Source organism: Thamnophis sirtalis, unplaced genomic scaffold (genome assembly GCF_051295495.1).
Source record: "Thamnophis sirtalis isolate CommonGarterSnake01/CBP01778 unplaced genomic scaffold, rThaSir2_p1.2 scaffold_7, whole genome shotgun sequence".
NCBI classification, from domain to species: Eukaryota; Metazoa; Chordata; class Lepidosauria; order Squamata; family Natricidae; genus Thamnophis; species Thamnophis sirtalis.
Genome location: NW_028261387.1, coordinates 19,864,756 through 19,885,373, shown reverse-complemented (window position 1 = coordinate 19,885,373; position 20,618 = coordinate 19,864,756). Strand labels below are relative to the sequence as shown.

The 20,618-nt window shown below is 38.9% G+C and overlaps 1 protein-coding gene across 1 annotated transcript in view; it reads right to left on the bottom strand.

The window, feature by feature from the left end:
* PIGK (phosphatidylinositol glycan anchor biosynthesis class K) overlaps positions 1 to 7,663 on the bottom strand; it is a 104,096-nt gene extending 96,433 nt beyond the window's left edge. Inside the window, exons 1-3 of the mRNA XM_087719448.1 lie at positions 7,521 to 7,663; positions 1,341 to 1,394; positions 641 to 732 (exon numbers count right to left, since the gene is read on the bottom strand). Coding sequence (XP_087575574.1) covers positions 641 to 732; positions 1,341 to 1,394; positions 7,521 to 7,622 — 248 coding nt within the window. The 5' untranslated portion in view covers positions 7,623 to 7,663. The remainder of the gene's footprint in view (positions 1 to 640; positions 733 to 1,340; positions 1,395 to 7,520) is intronic.
* Positions 7,664 to 20,618: the final 12,955 nt, after the last annotated feature.

Genomic DNA, 20,618 nt, shown 5'->3' with positions numbered 1-20,618 from the left:
TTTTTTCTCTCTCATTGTACTCATCAGGTTTCTTCAAAGTTGTTTTATAATTAGCATAGATCCATGATGGCAAACCTATGGCACATGTGCCACAGATGGCACATGAAGGCCTCTCTACTGGCATGCGAGCCGTCACCCCAGCTGGGCTTCACTGTGCATGCATGCGCGCCTCCTACCAACCAGCTGATTTTGGGGTCTCTGTAGCATGTGTTGTTTAATTAAAATGCAGGTAAAACACTATACAAGCCATCAAGAATATAACTATATACATCCAACAGGAACAGGAAGTGCCTCACAGGAGCAGATAGAGGTAAATCTTATAGAGGCAGGAAATGCATCCGTGGACAATGGAGATGAATGCTAAAGAGGAATAAAGCTGCATACAAGGCAGACATTATAATTTAAATGAATATATAATACATCGTAATCTATATAATTAGAAACTATGTTAATATGAGTGACATTGATACAGAAATGCTGTAATGAGTGAAACTGTGTGTTTTTTAATTTTGAACTGTTTTAATAAAAATAAAAATACATAGATATAAAAAAAGAATGGAAGTCTAGACAAATATCGGATCACCTTAGTACAGTAACTATCCTATTTATGCTTGATACCATTTTAAAGGGCTCTTCTTACCTATCAGGAATTCCAAGTCTCTTGACACTTCTGTAAACTGAGAGAGTATTGGCCACATGGCGATAGTTAAACCAGAATCGAGATGTGCACACCTAAATAGATTAAGAGACAAATATATGTCCATGTGTGTGGAGCGAGAAAGTGAGGAAGAGATAGAGACAGAAGATAAGAATAAATTCTGTGGCTTTAATGCAACATGACTGTGCAGGAACAAATGGGCCACTGAGCTACAGCTTATTTGGAAATTTCAGTAAGGACAAATTCTCCTGTCAAACTGCAGAGCTGTTCTCTCTCAACTGAAGATTAATGCCTACAGTATAATCTTCAAAGACTTCCCTACTCTATATTACTTCTTCTCTCACACATGCATATACTTCCTACAATACACAGCATTAGTAAATTAATAAATCATAGTCAAGGTAAGTATGAAATCTAATTTTCTGGAAAAGTGTTGTTTTTTTTAAAGCATTGGTGGTAGCTAATGCTTCACAGGTATTTAAGTAGAATTATTTATGGTTTATTCTCTTTTTTAATGGATATAAAATATGAGATTGGATCAGCTCCAATCCACTATCTTTGCATGAAAAGCAATTTTATCACTGTGGAGGCAAGCAATCTTTTCTTTTCAGTGATACCATTTGGTATATTCCAATAGATTTGTTTAGTTTAAGTTAGGTTCAATTAGGCTTGGTTATCTTACCAGAACAGCCCAGTTGTTTGTATGTCCGCTTCTAAAAAAATGTTCTGCTTGATCCTGAAGAGAAAATATATAAATTATACAAATCAATAAAATAGTATTAAATACATACAAACACAAATTCCCTAAATATTTTAAATATGTTTTTTATCCAGGGGTGTCAAAGTCAAGGCCCGGGAGCTGGACCCGGCTAGCGGGTTGCTCGGATCTGGCCTGCAGGGCCACCCTGGAAACAGCAAAGTGTCACAGTGCCTCTCCCAGTGAAAATGGAGCTTGGGAGGGCTTTGTGTGGCCCTCCCAAGCTCTGTTTTCAGTGACAAAGGGTTGCAGGAGTCCGTCACCAGCCGCAAACAGAGCTCAGGAACCCATTTTTGCTGGCAGAGCGCTCGGGCCTCCCCAGGCACCCTGACATGAGTGATGTCAAGCTGATCATGTCCATCCTGACTACACCCACCCTAGCATCCTGAAGTCAAACACAATCCTGATATGGTCCTCAATGAAATCAAGTTTGACACCCCTGTTTGTATCGAATCAAAAGTTATTTTTTGCTTAATTACTATAAACATCATACCAGTTGATATATTTATGAAATTGTACCGAACAATCCTGTGTATGTTTACTCCAAAATATGAGTCCCTTTTTAGAAGAACTTTTTCTCCATATAAGTTTGCTTTCTTTTAAAGAAATATTTAATATGATAGCACTGCACATATAAAAAGCCTTTCATGGATCATATCAAAGAACAACAAATAATTCTCTTCATCATCTTGAAACTTGATCAAAGATGGCAACCAAAGAGGAAAAACAAAACAAAATCAAAGCAGAAAATCATAAGGACTGCTTAAAAAGACTCAACACCCCAGTGAGTAAAATTTACTGTAACTTTGATTTCAGTGCTGCAAATACTTGCAATATTTAAAAAATTACAATTCCTTAATGCTATTTTATCATTTTATTTATTGAAAAGTCTTCATACCACAAACCAAACTATTTTTTTAAAAAAACCACTTATTCCAAATAAAAACATACTTTATTTCACCACAGGAAATGCAGAAATTAGTCTCAATTAATCAAAATTGGCAAACTAGGAAAAAATGTGAATTAAGCCAGAATGATCCAACTGATCAGACATTTATCTCCTTGAATCCTCTAAAAACAAATTGGATTGGATGCATTCTTAATAGAACATAAGCTTGTCATTCAGATTAAAATAAATGTATGAAGTCTGACAAGTCTTGACAGACTCCTGCCCCGCTATCAAATACCACTCAGCCAAAACAAATGATCATAAAGAAATGAATACCAAAATATATGATCTGCAAATACCTCACAATTAAGTTTTTATCCCCATTTTTTCTCAATAATGTGCTGTACTCAAGAATTCTGTAAAATATTGCAGTAGAAATCCACAATTGTAACAGGGACTTTTAAAAATTAAGCTAAACTTATGATGGATGTTTGTAATAAATATTCTCTATTTATTCTCTTGAATAACAGAATCAAAAATTAATAACATATTCCTTTACCAGGAATATGTTACCAATCTTGGACCATGATATTCTTATTGCAACCTCTGCATAAGAACTCAAACAGTGAAGTGAGATTTCCCAGAATATCATCTATTTGATAACATCCCAGTTTCTTAGGGGTAAAGAAAGATTATGACCTCACTCTACATTTTTAACTGCCAACAATACATTTTTGTGTGATTTTTTTAGCTAAATTATGTTTGAGAAATACATTATTTCCCTTTTTGTTGATAACTTGATCCTTATTTCTTTATCTCAGATTAGCCTTCAATTCTGAGTTAGTTTTAGCTAAATACGGTATTTTTTTAAAAAAAAATCATTAACTCAATGTGAAAGTTTTAATTAGACTAGCCACTGTTAATCACTGAAATTGAAAGTTGGCCAATGGTTAAATGGAACACTTAATGCATATTTTCCCCATGGTGCCAGAATCTGAATACTAAAAATTTGTTTACACTTGAGATACCAAAATCCAGAATGGCAATTTTATGTCCTGGAACTCATAATATCTCAAATAGATTTACTACACATTAGTTTATTGAATTATTAATTCAATTTTCTGTCCCTGCTTGATTTGAGATTAGTCAATCTTTGCCTTTTAGAAAAAAAATAAGAATTAAATCAGCAAGAAATTTATTCTGTTTTCAAAATTTAGTTTAACAAAGTAATATGGGTTGTTGTTTCTTCTTTGATTTTTTTTGTTCTTGAACTGTTTTTCAGCCACATAAATGTTTCAAGATTGGGTTGATTAATGGCTTTGTTCAATCTGATTTGAGCAGCGCTGAAAATAATAAAACTGTTCTCTGTATGCAATTGGAAAAGGCTAGTTTGAATTATTTAAAGCTTGTATTTAATTGCAGCCTTAAAATTTCTCTTAATGTTCAACAGATGTTCAATGTCAATTCTAGGTCATTTGGGAAAAATACCACATAATTCTTAACTCTGGCTGCTTACTCATTATTTGCTTTATTGTCTGTTTTTTGTTTTCTTCCCCTGACATCCAGTTTAAATGTCTAATTACAACTCTTGGGGGAAACATGAATTTAGTTGACCTGAAAAAATGCCAGGTTTTGTTTTTTCAATCTCCAGAGTTTGGGCAAATGGATTATCATCACAGCAGTGTGACAAATAAATTGAAACTACCGGTCTAATGAATACTATTTTATGTAATTATCCAGCTTGTTCTGTAATCTATGTATTCAATCCCTTTCCGTCCTTGTTATAGAATTGTTGAAACAAGCTGACTGATGTGACATTAAACAAAGCAAGTACATGTTTGGTCATTCTTTTTAAAATCATTATTTCAAGAAAACATAAATCAATTAAACAGCCTTAACAAATCTAAATAAATAAATCTGCTAAAGGCTACAACAATGAAAGCCAAGCAAATCCTCCCTCTTCCAACTGAAAAGACCAACAAATAGATCATTGCTTTGTTACTCCAAGTCCCGGTTGGTTTTCTCGAGAGATCCAGCCAGCTTTTATTGGAAACAAAATGCATGAATGCATAACTTCTGAATCAGAAGTCAACTTGGTTACATTTGAAAATAGAAATAGCACTTAAGACTTCACAGTGCTTTACAGGTCTAAGCAGTTTAGAGACTCAACATATTGCCCCCAACAATTTTGGTCCACATTTTACCAGCCTCGGAAAGATGGAAGGCTGAGTCAACCTTGAGCCGGTCAGGACAGAACTGCTAAACTGCTGGCAGCTGGCAGTCAGCAGAAGTAGCCAGTAGTACTGCATTCCAACCACTGTACCACCATGGCATCAAAATTCAACATTCTTTTTATATTGTCATGTACACATAATATATATAGGAAATGGGAAGAGACTTGGCACAACTTTCCAGGAGCAAAATGACAATGGAAGGGGTGGAGAATATAAGAAAAAAAGGGAAATCATAGAGATATACAAAACTGAAACTGCCATTGCTACTCCATCCCCCTAACTCCAGAGTTTTGCTTGAGATAGTTGCCTAATTAATTTCTTCTTCAAATGATTTTTTATATATTTATTAAATTTATAGGAAGCCCATCTTTCCTCAAGATAACTCTGGATGGCTTACAATCATAAAAATAAAAAAACTATATAATTAAAGAGCATAAATAAGTTAGTATAAAGTCCAGAACTCACCCAATTAAAGGGGAACAGGATGGGGGCAAGGTGGGACCCATTGTTAATTGAGCAACCACTTTCACTTTGATACTTCCCCATTGAAGCACCAAGCTAATTGGCAGAGACAGATCTTTAGGCTCTTCCAGAATGCCAGGAGAGTTGGGTGGATCTCACACTGGAGGGGGTGGGGGAGGCAAGATATTCCACAGGGCCAAGAAGGCCTTTCTCTTGGATCCTGCCAGCTAGAATAATCAATCTGATGAGCCTGCAGCATGCCTCCTTTGCTGGCCAATCCCAGTGGAATGAGACAGGCATGCAAGAGGCCTGGGCACACACCATGAGGGGCTTTAAAGGTAATTATCAATACCTTGAACTGCACCTGGAAGCAAACTGGCAGCCAATGCAGCTCATGGAGCAGTGGTGTTACATAGGCCATTTTTAGGCCCCCAAGAACTGCCGGCACCACCTCCATAACTCGTATTGGTTAGAGTTTTTCAGTATTTTAGATCAGAAGGCCAAGTAGTGATTTGGAATTTTAAAAGAGTAGTTGTTTGCAACTTCTTAAAGCAGCATAATCTTTCCTCGGGATTGCAGGGTACCCCCTGTAGTTGCCCTATGATCCAGAGAAAACACATTTGGTTCATTTCATAATTTGTACCCCCATACATTCCAAAGTATCTTTCTGCATTAGAATATAAAGTGCTGCATAATCTGATTCCTATTTAGCTACTCGCACAGAGAAAACGTTGAGACTCTAGAAAAAGTGCACAGCAATAGCAATAGCAATAGCAGTAGACTTATATACCGCTTCATAGGCCTTTCAGGCCTCTCTAAGCGGTTTACAGAGAGTCAGCATATTGCCCCCAACAATCTGGGTCCTCATTTTACCCACCTCGGAAGGATGGAAGGCTGAGTCAACCCTGAGCCGGTGAGATTTGAACCGCTGACCTGCTGATCTAGCAGTAGCCTGCAGTGCTGCTTTCAACCACTGCGCCACCTTGGCTCTTCTGACAGAAGAGCAACCAAGATGATTAGGGGCCTGGAGGCTAAAACATATGAAGAGTGGTTACAGAAACTTGGCATGGCTAGTCTAGTGAAGAGAAAGATCAGGGGAGACATGATAGCAGTCTTCCAATATTTGAGGGGCTGCCTCAGAGAGGAAGGGGTCAAGGCACCCAAAGGCCAGACAAGGAAAGGATGGAAACTGATCAAGGAGAGATTCAACATAAAAATAAGGAGAAATTTTCTGACAGTGAGAACAATCAACCAATGGAATAGCTTGCCTTCGCAAGTTGTGGGAGCTTCATTACTGGAGGCTTTTAAGAAGAGCGTGCACTCCCTTTTTGGCCTTGGTGCCAAAAAGGTTTGCCATCACTGCCCTAGATAATTCGATTCCATGGAATGCAAAAATCAGTATACAGATAGTCCTCAACGTGAACCCAAAATTTCTGTTGTTAATCATGAGTTACTAAGTGAGTTTTGTCTAATTTTGTGAACTTTATTGCCACAGTTAAGTAATTACTGCAGTTGTATTTAATGTTTATTTAATGACCATTCAAAGTTAGAGCATTACAGCAGCACTGAAAAAAGTAGCTTATGACAATTTTTCACATTTACGACCACTGCAGCATCCCGTCATGTGATCAAATATTGAATGCTTGCCAACTCTCATATTTATGACGTTTGCAGTGTCCCAGGATCATGTGATCCCCTTTTGCAACCTTCTGACAAGCAAAGTCAATGGAGAAGTTAGATTCACTTAACAACTGTGTTGCTAACTTGGCAACTGCCATGATACACTTAACAACTGTGGCAGGAAAAGACTTAAAATGGGGCAAAATTCACTTAGCAACAGAAATTTTGGGTTCCATTGTTGTTGTAAGTTGAGGACTAGTGTGTATGTATGTATGTAGGGGTGGACAAGACATTGTAGGAGATAATATATTAAAACTAAAATCACCCTAATATGGAGCCATATAATTACAATGGGATACACGTTATAATTCGATTTCTGGGGATGCTTAACCATTCTAACTGCTTCTGGTGTGGCTGCGGTGAGATCATCCCAAGGATTTTGACATTTCCTGGGTAAAGAGGACCAAGGACAGAAAGCAGCAGCAACCGAGTCCCTGCCAAAAGCCGTCAGGGGGCGGTCGAGCATCCGACATGAGGAGCTGAGTCCGGCCCACTCCTCTCTCGCCCTCCAGGATTGCAACGACAGCCCGGAGGAAAGCAGGCAGAGTTCAGCGCCGGTGCACAACACTTCACATAGACATTTGCAACACCACATTTAATTGCAAAGGGACAGGCAGCTAGATTTCTCTGGCCTAGTTTTCTTTTGTTTTTTTTTAATGCGGTCGCCTTGAGCCCCCTTGGTTGCATTTGCTCAGCGCAACCAAAACCAGCCCACGGAAACGGAAATCCAAGTCCTGGGTTTCAAACCCACCCACGGTAAGAAAAGAAAAAAAACAAAGCAAAAGCAAAGGAGAAATAAAGGCTCGCTGTCAGCCGTCCCCTTTGCTTTTCCTGGCGTACCTGCGCTCCGTGACCGACCGCCGAACTGCAGCGGCCGAAGAAAAGAAGCAGCAGCGCTGTTGCTGCTAGAAAAAGGCACCGGCTCGGGCTGGGGGCAGCCATCTTGCCTCTCCGCAGGACCCAGGAAGGAAGAAAAGCGGTCATTGGCCACCGACGCTATGTAACTCCGCCTCTTTTTTCTTTTCCCAAAGTTTGTGATTGTTTTTACTCCGGGTGCTGAGATGCCCGATGTGCAGGGAGTGCGGGTTAAATTTTAACGGAGGGGGGGGGGAGGAGGAGGAGATGCTAAGCCTCGTGGCGATGCTGAGCAAAAATGATGAAAGCCATTGATATTAAATCTGTCCCTTTTGAAGCGCTTAACTGAGAAGGACGCAATCATTTAAAGATCCTTGTAGGTGTTCCATTGGGACTTTTACTGCCAGGACCTCTATTTAAAATCTCAATAAAAGAAGAGCAGAACTTTCCTGTTTTTACATCGTGGTATTTAGCGACGAGGACATCATTGAGGACATTATAACCTGCTTTCTCAGTATTGAATCCTAATGTTACCATACTTACAACTTATGAAATGCGTTGCTTACTGTCAACGTAGATAATTACTGTATGGACAATCAATGTAATCGTGGTTATCCGTGAATGAAACCTGTTAGCAAACGGAATTGAATTGGATTGGATTATTGGCCAAGAGTGATTGGGTACACAAGGAATTTGTCTTTGCTGCACCTGCTCTCAAGTGTACATAAAAAGACAAGATACATTCCTCAAGAATCATAAAATACATCACTTAATGATAGCCAGAGTACAAATAAGCAATCAGGAAACAATAAATATAAATGATATTAATGATATTAAATAATATTAAATAAATATAAATGGTAAGGATACCAGCAACAAAGTTACAGTCCAACAGTCATAAGTAGGAGGAGATGGGTGATAGGAACAATGAGAAGACTAATAGTAATGGTAATGCAGCCTTAGTGAATAGTTTGACAGTGGTGAGGGAATTATTTGTTTAGCAGAATGATGACGTTCAGGAAAAAAAAGCTATTGTTATCTTACCCCTTTTTTTCTATTGGTTTGGTTAAATGAAGCTAGTTAATAACTTTTAATTTGGTATTTAGAATATGGATTTCTGTTATTCTAAACAATCTTACAGCTCTAGATTGCAAGTATTTCATCAGAAATGCATTGTGGCATGGGTTTTCATATGAAATTTACCTCAATTTGAAGTGAGGATCTGGTGCAGTATACTTTGGAATTTGTAATAAATTGGCATCTGGAGAATGTATCTCCTCCACCAAAAATTATGAAAAAAATGCTCTATTTGTATTATTTTTTTACAGAAGGAAGAAGCTCTGACTTTGCCAAGCAGGAACAAAATTGTTTAGGCCCGAAAGTGGATTTTTACATACCGTATAAAAAATAAAAGAGAAACATACTTTTGCAGATTTGTACATGTGTTGGTTTTTGCCCTATACCTTCTTAAAATATTCATCATGTGTAGAGAATAAGATGAACTTGCAGAAATGTTGGTATAACTAGTTTAGCTACAGAAACCCCATTTTGCTGAAAAACAATATTTCGGCCTTGCGACCTCTCATTTTTGGACTTCACATCCTGATCCTAAAATACCTGGAATGCTAAAAAATAGCTTTATCAAAAAATATGTACCATTTTAAAGGAGAGTATCAGTGAAAACTCCCTTTTCCCTTGACATTTCGCCGCCCGTATTGCCACGAGATAGGCTCTGAAGCCTATCCTCAGGAGTGCAATGAGTTTTTGTTAAGACAGGTCAAGATGGCAAAATTAAGTAATTCAGGTATAGGATACTCTGGAGAATTCCAGAATGTTTTGTTTTCTCTCTGTATCTCAAGTGAGAGGAAATTATACCAGTCACCTAGAATAAATGAAGATGAATCCTTGTGTTTATTATAGGCATAAAGGTGTTTCAATGGGTATTGATATTATAAATTGTTTAGTTGACACTATCAATTGCCAGGTTAAGTTCCTGCAAGAGTTTCAGTATCTTCCTGAACAATATAGTAGGAAGTAATGATGCATTAATATAGCCTAGAAAACACATACAGTGTAATAATGGCCTTAAATATTGCTTTCTATCATTAACTATCTTGGTTTCAATTTTAATGTGGAAATACAATTGTTTTTTTAAAAGATATTAAAGGCCTTCAGTGATTTGTAACTAAAACAAATAAACTTCATAGCAACTTTTTGAGAACTTCTTATGGCTCAAAGAAGAGAGCATGGGCCTTATTTTCCAAAGTATAGTCTTTGGACATAGAAAATATGCAGTAACTTTCTGGGAGATTGGTTGATGTGCTTTTTGTTCAAGAAAACACACAATTTTTGAATGCCCATCCAAACATTGCAACAAAAAAGATATTTTTTTGTGGTAACAGAAGGGGACAAAAACTTTAAAATGCAAATCTATTATCCATATTAATTAAATATTTGCATTTTAATTGAATGTAAATTTATTTAAATTAAATCTGTGTTAATGTCACATTCAACTTTCCCGTCTGTATAGCATCCAGTGGCTTGTGATAAGGTACTTACTGTAATACCTGAGTATATAAGATTAAATTTAATATGAATTTTAAAAAAATCAATTCAGCTAGCAGTTCAAAGGTAGATGAAAGAAAATATGCTTTTACATAGTGCTTTCTTTCTTAGGAAACTGTCTTTTAATCATATTATATGGTTACTAAGTCAATTCTGCTTTCATACAGCCAAATTGTAAATTAAATTGTAAATAGTGTAACATTTGTTAGATAGAATTTTGTGATCTTCAAAGCTTCCTAAAAGCTATTTTGTTCTAAGAGACTTCCTCTGGCATATTATGTGTGTGTGTGTGTGTACACATATATATATACATACACATACATACACGTACACACACACACACACACACACACACACACATATATAATCCTCTTTCCTTTTAGCAAAAGAATTTTATTGAAAGCTTTCAAGCTAACAATTACATTTGTTTCTTCTAATTTTCCATTAGACAAATACAAAAAAAGGTTGGTTTTTTTTAAATAGAGCAATTAAGGAGCTAGAAAACAAGAAGTGGTAATAAAAGCTTTCTGTACTTTTTATTATTATTTTATTTTACTTGGAACTAATGTAGCTAAAATAGATCATGAACCATATACAGAGAGCACTTCTATTTAGCATTATAGTACTACGAATATTGCTTTCAAGTATGCAGATAAATAAATATTCATACTTTCCTCAGTTGGTTTGAATTTTGAAAGGATTGTTCACAGAAATAGCTTTAAAGCATACACTATGTGCATCTACTTAAAAGTATTTCCAAAAATAATAATTTGGGGAATTTTTTGACCTTTCAGATGCTTTTACACTAAACCTCCAGCATCCATCACTCACTCTGGCAGAGTGTTGAAAGCAACATATGGAGGATTATAATTGTATATGCCTACTGCATACAGTATTATTATTAGCTATGAGAATAACCTTGGGAGACAAAGGAAAAAAGCTGCAGCCTTATTTTTGATAAGAGAAATCTGAATCCAAAGATTGGGAAACTGGGGGAGGAATAAAGCTTTTTAGAAGGGACCCTCTCTAGTTTTCTGAAAAGCAAAGGTAAGGGAGGGATGTAGTGATTTCAGACTTTCATGAATTTCACCATAACTTTAGAATAAAGATAGAATTAGTACTCGGGTCTTTGTTTTTTTTCTCTGGACTACCTTGAAGGCTGACACATACATTTGCATGTACATATAAACGCACAAAAAGGGATACAGTGGCTAAAACGCTGAGCTTGTCAATCAGAAAGGTTGGCAGTTCAGCAGTTCAAATCCCTGTTGGGATTTTTTTTGCTCATTTTCGCCCTCCCAGCTCCCAGGAGCACTCTGGAAGTCTCTTAAAAGCTTTGCACGGCCATTTTTGCAAAGGGGGAGGGATTTCGGGAGGCAAAAAATGCTGTATTCAGTGTATAAGACACATCCAGATTTTCACCCTCTTTTTTGAAGGAAAAAAGGTGTCTTATATTCTGAAAAATACAGTAACAACTGCAGCGGCTCATTTAAAACCATGGCAAGAAAGGGTGTAAAATGGAGAAAAGCTCAGTTAACAACTGTCTTACTTAGCAACAGAAATTTCAGGTTCAATTGTGGTCCACCTGTAGTGTTTCCTTTTAAAAACATGTTTTTAAAAAAAATAAAGAACTGAGCATAGTACTAATCATTTAAGTAAAATAGCTTAATTTGTACCCACATTAAGACAACTGCTATAGCTGGTTGATTAGAGGAGTTTTCTTGTAACACAGTCTTATTCAGCTTATGAATCTTACTTTAATTAGAACCATTGATCATTTTAAATATGAAAATGCTTCTGAATGGAGCAAACATGCCTTTGTTTCTGTGAATCTGTGTTTCCTTTAAAGGAAGAATGTTTTTTTTTAAAGGAAGGAAACAAAAAAGACAATTTGGGGAATTGGCAATGAGGCTTTTGATAAATTATTTTCTGTTTACAGGAAAAAAAGAAGGAACAGCTAGTCTTTATTATTTTGTTTAACTAAAGTGATATGAATAGTGAAAAGATAATAGCTGATCCAGTTTAGAGCTGGATGGAAGTCGTGGTTTTAACTTTGACTTGCTTGATTTGGACATTTGGGAAGCTATTGGATACAAATCTCTCCCTTTCAGATTTGTGTGTCAACCAGAAATAGGAAATATGTCACCCAAAAATAGGCCAGTACAAAATACAGATTTACATAAAATACGCATATTGTGTGCTGATCTATAGAAAAAGAGGCAAGCTCAGCCATATGGCTATGTTTTAAATAAAAATATGATCATTTTATATTTATTAAAATTGCCACCAGGTGAACTCTTGGCCTACTTAAGCTATATTCACATGGCACACACAACAATAATCTGAACCAAAGAACCTGGGCATTATTGAGTCAAATAACCATGATCGTGATTGTCTGAATGTACCCTTAAGTCTTCTATATTGGTGTTGACTGCTGATGAACGACAATAAAGGTGTTTTTTTTTTAGGGGGGGGGGAGGAAGTACCATTGAAACAACCATCAAAGCTTGTTCTGTCTTCTAAAGCTGCTTAGTTTTAAATTTGCACAGGAAAAGTAGAGAAAGTATAACTGACAACAGTTCATTTAGTGACCGTTTGAAGTTACAATGGCACTAAAAAAGTGACATGACCATTTTTCACACTTTCAACCATTGCATGGTCACATGATCAAAATTCAGATGCTTGGCAACTGACTCATATGTATGATGGTTGCAGTGCTCAGGGATCATATGTTCACCTTTAGTGACCTTCTGACAATCAAAGTCAATGGGAAAACCAGATTCACTTAACAACCATGTTGCTAATTTAACAAGTATAGTGATTCACTTAACAACTGTCACAAGAAAGGACTTAAAATGGGGCAAAATTCGCTTAACTCTCTCGCTTAGGAATGTAAATTTTGGGCTCAATTGCAAGCGTCAGTGGAGCATTACCTGCATACAGAAGAAAATAAATAACCAGAAACCTAAGCAAGAAATCAAGTAAAATATGTGTGTGCTAAGCTTCCAAGATTTCTCACATAAGATACAAATGCTCATGTTCTCCCCAGAGATCATGTATAGCCAAAAAGCAAACAAATGGATCGTAGAACAACTCAATTAAGGCCTGAGTTATTGTATTTTGCCCATTATGTGAAGACCTAGGTCAGTAATGGCGAACCTATGGCATGCATGCCAAAGTGGCATGCGGAGCCATGTCAGCTGGTACGTGCAGCGTTTTCCATTACTTTTCTGGGTTTCTGGCATGCATGCATGCATGACGATAAGCTGTTTTTTTTGTATATGCAGCAGTGCTGGAAACTGGAAGAGCTGGTCTTGTTTTTTGTTGTGCGCATGTGCGCCAACTAGCTGATCGTTGCATCACATGTGTACCAGTAACTGGAAGACAAGCTGGACGGTACGCATATGTGCGCCGGAAACTGGAAGTTCTTTTCCCAGTGTGTGCATGCCCACTTTGCAGCTTCTCTTCCAGGGCACATCCCCAACAAGCATGCACACACTCCCTTTTCGTCACTCAGTGCTGAAAAGGTTTGCCGTCAGGTCCTAGGTCCTTTGAGAAGTCCCTAATGCTGGAAAAGAGGGTGGGGGAGAAGAGGATGATCAGTAGAAGCAAGGTGGATGGATTCAATTACAATAGCAATTGATGCAACCTTTGGAAGATTGAAATACCAGGTTGAGGACAGATCATCCTTGAAAACATCTGGGTGATTGCTAGAAGTCAATACTAACTTGATGGCATATAAGCAGTCACAACTTCCAATAGAGTCTATACCCAACAAATTCCCCAAAAATGCTTAGAACAGGTCAAGTCTTCCAACCCTGTGGCTTCAGTTATGTCGTCATGTTGCAATTATTCTCTTCCCTGGCTCTTGACTTCTAAATTAATTTATTTTAAATATAAATTCCCTCTAGCCATTAACATTTTGCTTGCCTTAGTCTCTAATGGATTTCTGTACTTCATGTCTGTCATTTCAGTGTGAATTATTCATCTCTAGATAAAGGTGATTCATCACTTGGAAAAGATTTCTCTGTTCTCTTTAATTACAAAGAAAGAAAGAAATGTATCAAAAGACTTGTTTCCTTTTAATTCTTTTCTAGTAAGATCAAGAACATTAAAGGAATACAATTTCATGGTGGAGGTTACACTGCACAGCAGGCATCGTATTTGGTCATCATTACAAAATTTCTTTTCTTCTGCACTATTGTTGTACAAGGTTAAAGTACGAAGCTATCACTAAAACAGGTAATTATGAGCCAACTTACTTTCTTCACTCTGATTCAAAATGGCCTTTTAAAGAGTGAAGAATTATAATTGAATGCAGTTGCTGGAGGTACCGCCTTGAACAACTTTGAATGTTTGTGACCCTTTTCCTCTGTTAAACTACAAATGCTAAAAATATGGTTTTTGCCTTTGCCAGTTGCTCCTTAATATGTTAGGGAAAGATCTGCCTTCATTAGGTGCTTTCGGCAAAAACAATTATTTTATTGTCCAGATGGTTAGGTAATGTCTACCCATAATAAATTAAGAAAAGCTTCTTCCACCTTTTGTCCCTGAGTCAAATCTTACTGCCCTATTTGTTACATTTGTTTACATAGTTGCTTGCTCACATCTTAGATGTAACTAAAATATATATATAAATAAAAGCTTAGATATTTGAAGCATTTGCAGCCTTTCCAGCATTCTGCACACATCATGGTTTAATTGCTAAAAGTCATGTATTGTCAGACTTAAAAGAGACTCAAAGTTAAAAGCAGTTTTTTTTTTTGACCTAAATTCTATAGTTCACTGTTTAACAAGATTCTTGCTTCCCATTAAAAAGGTTAGGGAAAGGAACTGTGTTAAAATTGGAGAAAGAATTTCCTGTTGAGATCATCAACTTTATTGCTCATTTGGCTCATTGCTTTAGGCTCATTTATTTACTCACAATTTATTAAATTTATATGCCACCCAATTACTATTGCAAGCCATTAACATAACAGGTTGTACAATAATAGAAACCAGATATTGGGGATGGACGGACACAAGATTCCTTTTTTTTTTTTTTTTTTTTTGAGGAAAAATTATTTTTCTCTCTGTGTGGATATTTGAAAAATCAACTCAGACAACCATTTGTTTAGAATTTATTTCATTACAACAGTTATATGTGTTTCAGTTTAAAACTTAGTTCTAAACAACTTAAAGGGGAGGAAATTAAAGGTACATAAGTATATTGTAAGTATAAATCTACAATTTAAAAAGTCATAGAATAAACCATGAGGAAACGTATAAATAAAATATGTAAGTGCAAATAGCATGAAAAGCAATAAACATCTGACAAAGCTGGGAGGTGGGGGCAATTAGGTGCCAGCCACATTTCTGCTGAATGGTATTCCATAACTAGTATGCTACCTCTAAAGAGAACTTTCTTTGTAGAAAGAAAATAGTCACTTCTAATCAGTGATGGGTTTCTGCTGGTTTGCACCAGTTCGAGCAAACTGGTTCGTAAAATCCAGTGAGCCGGTGAGAGGAGGTTCAACCAGTGGACCTGGAAGTAACTTGCGGGAACGTTGGCACCGGCCCTGTCGCTCGATCGCTCTTGCTGTCCCGTTGCAGCTCGCTCGCTCCCCCGCCCATCCGCACTAAACTAGGCTAGCCCAGCCGCCAATCACTGTGCAGTCAATCAGTGAGTGCAGCCAATCAGTGAGCGGGCTGGAGGTGACCCGTTTAAAAGCGTGGTGCCAATGGCCAACATTCCTCTCTTTCTCATTCCCGAGCTGACAGCTTGCTGATCAGTCCTCCCTTCGCTTCACCTTCCAGGAGCTTGCTGCTTCCCTCAGGTAAGCAACTAAGCGCGAGGGAGGCGGTGGGACTCGGGAGGCTAGCTTATGCCAGCTCACGAAAGCTGAAGGCTGGTGTACGCCACGCGGTCAAAGGAGGGTGGGCGGCTGTGGTGGTGGCCTAGGTTTTGCGAGGAAAGGCCTTCAGGCCTTCCCTAGCAAAAGCCACGGGCTGGCGTATGCCATGTGGCTGAAGGAGGGTGGGCAGCCGTGGCGGCCTAGTTTTCGCGAGGCAAGGCATTCAGACCTTCCCTAGCAAAAGCTGCAGGCTGGCGTACACCACGCGGCCGAAGGTGGATGGGCGGTGGAGTGGCCTAGCTATCATGAGGGAAGGCCTGAAGGCCTTCCCTAGCAAAAGCCACGGACTGGCATATGTCCCGTGGCCGAAAGCCCCCCGCCCCAGTCTCCAGCCTCGCTTGGCTGGCTAAGCCTGCCAGGTGGTGTGCTTAGTGACAACCCTGGCCTTGTCCCTCCAGTCCAGTGTCTTACCTGTCCTGCTGCCTCGCTGCCTGCCTGCTCCCTATTGCATCGATCCAAAGACTCTTTCTAGTTCATCAATCTACTTTATATTTGCTTTCTTATTCTTATGGTTGGTGGCACAGCCAGCCAGTTGTTTAGATTGGATATGGCATTTTTACCCACCTAAGTTATTTCTAGATAGCTTCCTCCCTGCCTCACCATGCCCAGGTCTTATCCAACCAGACATGTGAAAATCTGCCACAAATCTGAAGTCCTCAATGGCTAGGCTCACCAGTGCATGTGCCATCTCCGTTCCACCCCATCATCCTAAGAGGTCTAGGTCTTCTGCCTGTCCCACCATACCAGTCCACTTCCTTTTCATTTTCCTTGCAGTTGCTGACAGGTGTGTCCAACTGATGTGAGGCTTAGCTAGAAAGCTAGCAAAAGCAATCTTCCTTGTGCCTTGTGTCAGCTGGGCACATGTTAGCAGCTATCTAGAAATAACTTAGGTGGGTAACAATGCCATATCCAATCTAAACAACTGGCTGGCTGTGCCACCAACCATAAGAATAAGAAAGCAAATATAAAGTAGATTGATGAACTAGAAAGAGTCTTTGTTCTAAATGCAGCCAACTTATAAAAGCAACATTGTTTTTTAGCCAAATACAACATTTCTAATAAAATGTGGTGGAAAAATTCCAGGTCAGCATTTTCCGATTTAATTTGATTGAGTTTTCAAACTAAATTAAAAATGTAATCCAAATATCTATTGAATACCAACTAATCCTGCCAACATTTCCAGAAACTCTTATTGTGGGATATCCCACCTCTAATGCCAAAACTAATATCTACTGATCACCACTTGTCCTAATTGAAAAGTTTAATATCTGGAAAAAAGATAGCGTTCTCACATTATAAGCAGTCACGGTTCAGGGAATAACAGATAACCTGCTTGTATATAGCAATAGCACTTAGACTTATATACTGCTTTACAGTGCTTTACAGCCCTCTCTAAGTGGTTTACAGAGTCAGCAAATTGCCCCCAACAATCTGGGTCCTCATTTTACCCACCTTGGAAGGATGGATGGCTGAGTTAACCTTGAGCCTGGTGAGATTTGAATTGCCAAATTGCAGGCAGCTGGCAGGCAGCAGAAGTAGCCTGCAGTACTGCACTCTAACTACTACGCTCTTGGTTATTGTAAATATGATTGTGGCATCTTTACTCATCAGTCTGCTATGCCTTAAGTTCTCTTTGCCTAGTTGTGAAGATTATTAGGAAGTCTCAGAAGGTATGCCACACTACATATTACTCTATAGTGTGATAAATCAGTTAGTATATGTGATATATTAGAGGAGGAGGAGCTATTTTAGCACCACTAAATATAACAATAATAAACAACATCAGTGACGTGTGGTGAAGTTTATGGCTGGTGAGACAATCCTTCCCCGGCATCCCACTGACTAAAGCGCTTACTTTCGCCCGCAGCAAAGCTTTCAAGAGGCAAAAGCTGCTCTGCCCCCCCTGGGGCTACGTCCGACATAGAGGCGTTGAACATTACAGCAAATGCAAATACTAAGTTTAATAATAAACAGCCCTCTTTTCCCCGGGCGGGCTGTTTGTGGAAGACAATTTCAAACAGAGGCAGAGGGGGCTGCAAGAATTTGTCAGCCTCAGAGGGCTGAGGATTCCCCACCCAGGCTAGCAGTTAGCGCCAGACTAAAAGCTGCCAAGGGTGACAACCTTTTGCTTGATATATCCCCACGGGGATGGCCAACTGCAGCTGAGGGCTTATATTTTTTCCCCAGTGAAACATAACTAAGCAAAAAGAACCCTTCCTTGTATAACTCACAGATTTGTGAGACTAGAATTTTAATCTCTGCCACATGACTTCTTTTTTTCTGGAAGCATATTTTTGATGTCTGGGAATGGTGTTACAAAACTATCTCCTCTTCGGTCCTTTACTAAATAATTGTTTTATTTAGTGCCTGCCCCTATTCTTCCCAACAATCCTTCTACTTCTAAGCACATTGACTCCAACCCTGCACATCACAAATGCCACAACTAGCACATGCTGGTGGGATGAGTACAGTAACTCCATTTGCTTCCAGTGCTATATCCAGTCAAGAAGGCGGGTGTTGGTATGTACTGTATTTACAACTTAAATAAAGGAAAAGTGTATTTGTGTGGCTAGTTAGATCAGGACAACTCTAAAAGAAGTGACACCCATTAGAATCAAGCAGAAAGTTGCCTCTACAGACAACTTACATTTACATTTGATTTCCTACATATAAATAAATTGTGCTCTCCACACCCAAAAGCTATATTATTGAATGTTGCCTGAATGACTAGGGCTGGCAACACATAGCCTGGGAATGCATGCAATTGAATAAGCATGTGCAATTGCATTTATTTGTTGTGGGAGCTGGCAAGTATATACATACCTCTACTCACACCCCCACTCTGCCATCCAATCTGCTATGCAATTTAAAGGCAATACCAATATACCGGCTTGCAACTCACAGCCTAATTAACCCGTGTTTTCTCTCTGAAGACTTTCCGTCCACAAGATTAAAAATGACCGGCATTTGGCTAAAAACTGGTAGGCATTTCAACAAAACAGAGGCCAAAGCCCCGGCGCTGTGTCCGCCATAGAGACGGGACACATCCCGCCTCTATGGCAGACACAGCGCTGGGACTTTTGGACGTCCGAAAGCCCCGGCGCTGTGTCCGCCATAGAGGCTTTTGGACGCCCGGCACTGCGTCCGCCATAGAGGCTTTTGGACGCCCCGGCGCGTGGTCCGCCATAGAGGCTTTTGGACGCCCTGCCGCTGTGTCCTCTATGGCGGACACAGCGCCGGGGTGTCTAAAAGGCTTTATGGCGGACACAGCGCCGGGGCTTTGGTAAAAGCCGCCCTGCCACCCCAGCGCTAGAGGCAAAAGCCGCCCTGCCACTAGATCCAAAAGCCCCACTATGTCCGACATAAAAAAAAGCCTGACGCCAGCAGAGGTGGGTAAAACACACACACACACAAATTACTTACAATAATACAATTACTTACAAATTACATTAATTTTGAATTTCTCCCCCTCCCTCCAACCCACATACCTTTTCCAGCTGTTTCACAGAGGATTTCAATTCTGCTCTTGTCTGCCATGATGAAAATGTAAAAATGTAAAAGGAAAAAGGCAAGAGCTGCTGAGGTCAGGCTGGATTAGCTGCTGCTAGAGTCCCCAACAGATGACTCTGCTTAACAGTTTAAAAAAGCCTCTTTAAAAAGTGCCCTCTACAGGAGGAGGTGAGAGAACCACGTGCCTCATCTACATAAGGAATTTTTCGGCTTTTAACCCTTGCTTAACTCTGCTCGAGTGATCATAAAGATAGACTAAATGAGGCACATGGTTCTCCCGCCTCCTCCTGTAGAGAGCACTTTTTAGAGGCTTTTTTAAATAGTTAAGTACTAAGCAGAGTCATCCACTGTGACTCTGGCAGCAACTACCTCAGCCTTTTTCCTTTTAATTTTTTTTCCTTTTCATGATGACAGTGATGGGACCCTGCCTCCCCTGACTGCACGTCACTGTATGACATGGTTAATGATATTAGAACGATACACAGATTTCAAGGGGAAAATAAGGATATATTCCCATATCCACTCAATTACTTTAGTTTAGAAATGGTTTCTCATACCAAATAAAATATAATTTAAACTATTTGTTTCGTCTAATTATCTGGGTTTAGATGACTGACTCAGACATTTGCTCTAAAATGGAAAACTCGTCTCTGGATGGTAATGCTCTGGGTTCCTGTTTATCACTTCCTCAAATCCAGGAATTATCCAGCCCTTGATAGGCAACAATACATATGCCTACTGGCTGTATACCACAAGAGGTTCCTGCACAATTAATCTAACTTTAACATGGTTCTGATTTCCATCATCATTTTTACCATAATTGCCATTTTCCTAAGAGACATTAATGATATAACAATACAAAGTAATCAAACCATTCTGTGTGTGTGTGTGTGTATTAAATTTAGGATGTCCACAGAAAGGTGTCCATGTCTCTGCCTCTCTATTTCCTCCACCACCACAATCCCTCCCACATACTTCAGGAATTCTGCCAGATTCAGTAAAAAGCCTCCTTTTCAAATTACAGATTGTTAGATTGGGTAGAGGAAAGGGACCCTCAGGCTAAAGGAAACAACAGCTCTTTATTGTAACAGAACAAGTATGTACAATCCAGCGA